Below are 2,236 nucleotides of genomic sequence, written 5' to 3' on the forward strand. Positions count from 1 at the left end.
GGATAGAGCCACTGACAAAAACCAATACTAGGCATGTTTGCACTTTAGTGATTGTGCTCGATTGACGATTCAATGTATAAAATGGTTATAACTAAGAAAAGAAAAAAAGTTAAAATTGCCTGGTGTGTCTGCAACATTATATTTACACATACTACGTAAGAGCGAAATGATATGTTAAAAATAAACAAAAGAACTATACCAACGTCTCAAACACTCAGATAATGTTTATATTAACGTAGGATACACATGTATATATATCTTTGATGTTCATGAGGATTTAACATATCAAATGTTGAGGATTTTTTTAATTTATTAATATCTCATCTCTTTACATCTACGGTAGATAGCACATGCATGTAAACATACATGGATTATAACATAGGCGTACATCATGTGATGCAGCTTAAAATAGATGCATAGATCTGACGAAATATTTTATTTCACTTTTGGCCTCGAGGGATTAGCAACCATCTGCATCACGTGACGAGAAGGTTGAACCTCAATCTCGCATATGACTAATTAAATTTGCCGCATCATCATCAACATCATCATTGATGTTAACCCTCAAAATGCTGAATATAAGGTTTGTTTCATCACATTTTTATAAGCTTTTATTAGGAGCCTATAAGCATAATTTGAAACCGACATCAAATGCATTCAAATTTGTACAAACATGCCTAGTATTGCTTTGACAGTGGTTTTTGAAATATGAGTTAAATAAAGTTTCTGCATCGACTTTAAATATACCATTGTTTTGAATACAGTTCATATGAGCATCATTTTGGTCGCGCGTCACTGCTAAAGGGCTTGATGAGTCAACGCTACAGCGTACAGCGTGCAGCTGATTGTTAAACAAATGATTGTGTATGGTGAAGGCTAATTTCCATATTCCATAGGTTACAACATCAACTTGAGGTCCATATTTTATTGTTGGAATATTCTTAAGCTTCCCTGGTAGATGAAATGACTGCGGTGCGGTGTTGGACTTGATAATTTGCATATTGGTAACATTATTCCATTTGTTTGTGTAAAGAATATAAAGCAGTGAATCTATAATAATTATTGCAACAACTCGAAGACAAAATATATAAATATCAACAAATATACTATTGAGAATCCTCTAACAAAAACGTGATCAGACACAATATATAAATATCAGCAAAACATGTGAAGAAGTCTTAAACATTAGAAACAATTATCAGACGGCGCCAGGGGTGCCACTCTCATCCATCACCTGACGAACACCCAGCAATTATAAGGACGGTTGGAATATTGCGCTGGCATTAAACAGTTAAGGGCAAATCCTAGTTGTCCCAATTCTTTAAGCAGAATATCTTCTTTAATTGCACTTGTCTCAGTTGCCTTATAACTAGCAATTTGTGGTATTCTCGATAATATATCCGGAGGTCCTAAGAAGTACCACAACCCGTGTGTTCCATAGGAGCTGCTCCGTGTGTCCGGACTATAAATCACAATATTCGTTTTTTCTGGTATTGCATCTCGTTCAACTTGTAACAGTTTCACCGCATCCACCATGCCTTTTATCTGATAAAACTCGGCTTCTTCTCCTAACATGTCCAGTTCCTTAAAATCATCCGGAAGGAGAAGTTTTGATGATCGTAGAAAATTTAAAACATATCGGAATAGTTTACCATCTCTGTCGATAACATAGTTGCCTTGGTTATCCTTACGGGATGACATCTCGCCGCTGAACATGGCACCGAGCATTGACTCTCTATCCTTTGTGAGCGTTGATAGGGAGGAGGTGTACACATGGCCTCCCACATTCAATGTAACAATTTCATCCATTGTTAATAAAAATTGAGAGTTAATATTGCACTTGATGGAGCTGGAGTCGATTTTACCGTGTGATACCATAGACGACGAAGCTCCTTCCAGCTCAGCCGTCGAAAATATATACAGTTTGTTATTTATGCCGTGCCTTGCTTACACGTCGTATACACACAGCATATAAAATGCTTTTGTTCGCTTAGTCAACGGCTTCAAATTATGCATCCATACAAGCACGTTTAGTATGCATAGCTGTTCCAAATTAAATCCAGTCTGTGCCATAAAAATGATTCATATCACAGTAAAATACATGTATATTGGTTTATATTCCAATAATATTGACTGGTATAATATAATATTCAAATCAGTGTAGATGCTATCTATACCGGCGTTCGTTTATGGCACCGTGTGTTCGACTCAGTCGCCTACATGTCAACAGTCAGAT

At 36.4% G+C, this 2,236-nt stretch overlaps 1 protein-coding gene across 1 annotated transcript; it reads right to left on the reverse strand.

Annotated features, from left to right (window-relative positions):
* Positions 1-1,230: 1,230 nt before the first annotated feature.
* LOC140139100 (BTB/POZ domain-containing protein KCTD6-like) lies at positions 1,231-1,809 on the reverse strand. The gene has a single exon (XM_072160882.1). It carries the CDS (start codon positions 1,807-1,809, stop codon positions 1,231-1,233), a length of 579 nt encoding a protein of 192 aa, XP_072016983.1.
* Positions 1,810-2,236: the final 427 nt, after the last annotated feature.

The sequence above is a fragment of the Amphiura filiformis genome, chromosome 18 (genome assembly GCF_039555335.1).
Source record: "Amphiura filiformis chromosome 18, Afil_fr2py, whole genome shotgun sequence".
NCBI lineage: Eukaryota > Metazoa > Echinodermata > Ophiuroidea > Amphilepidida > Amphiuridae > Amphiura > Amphiura filiformis.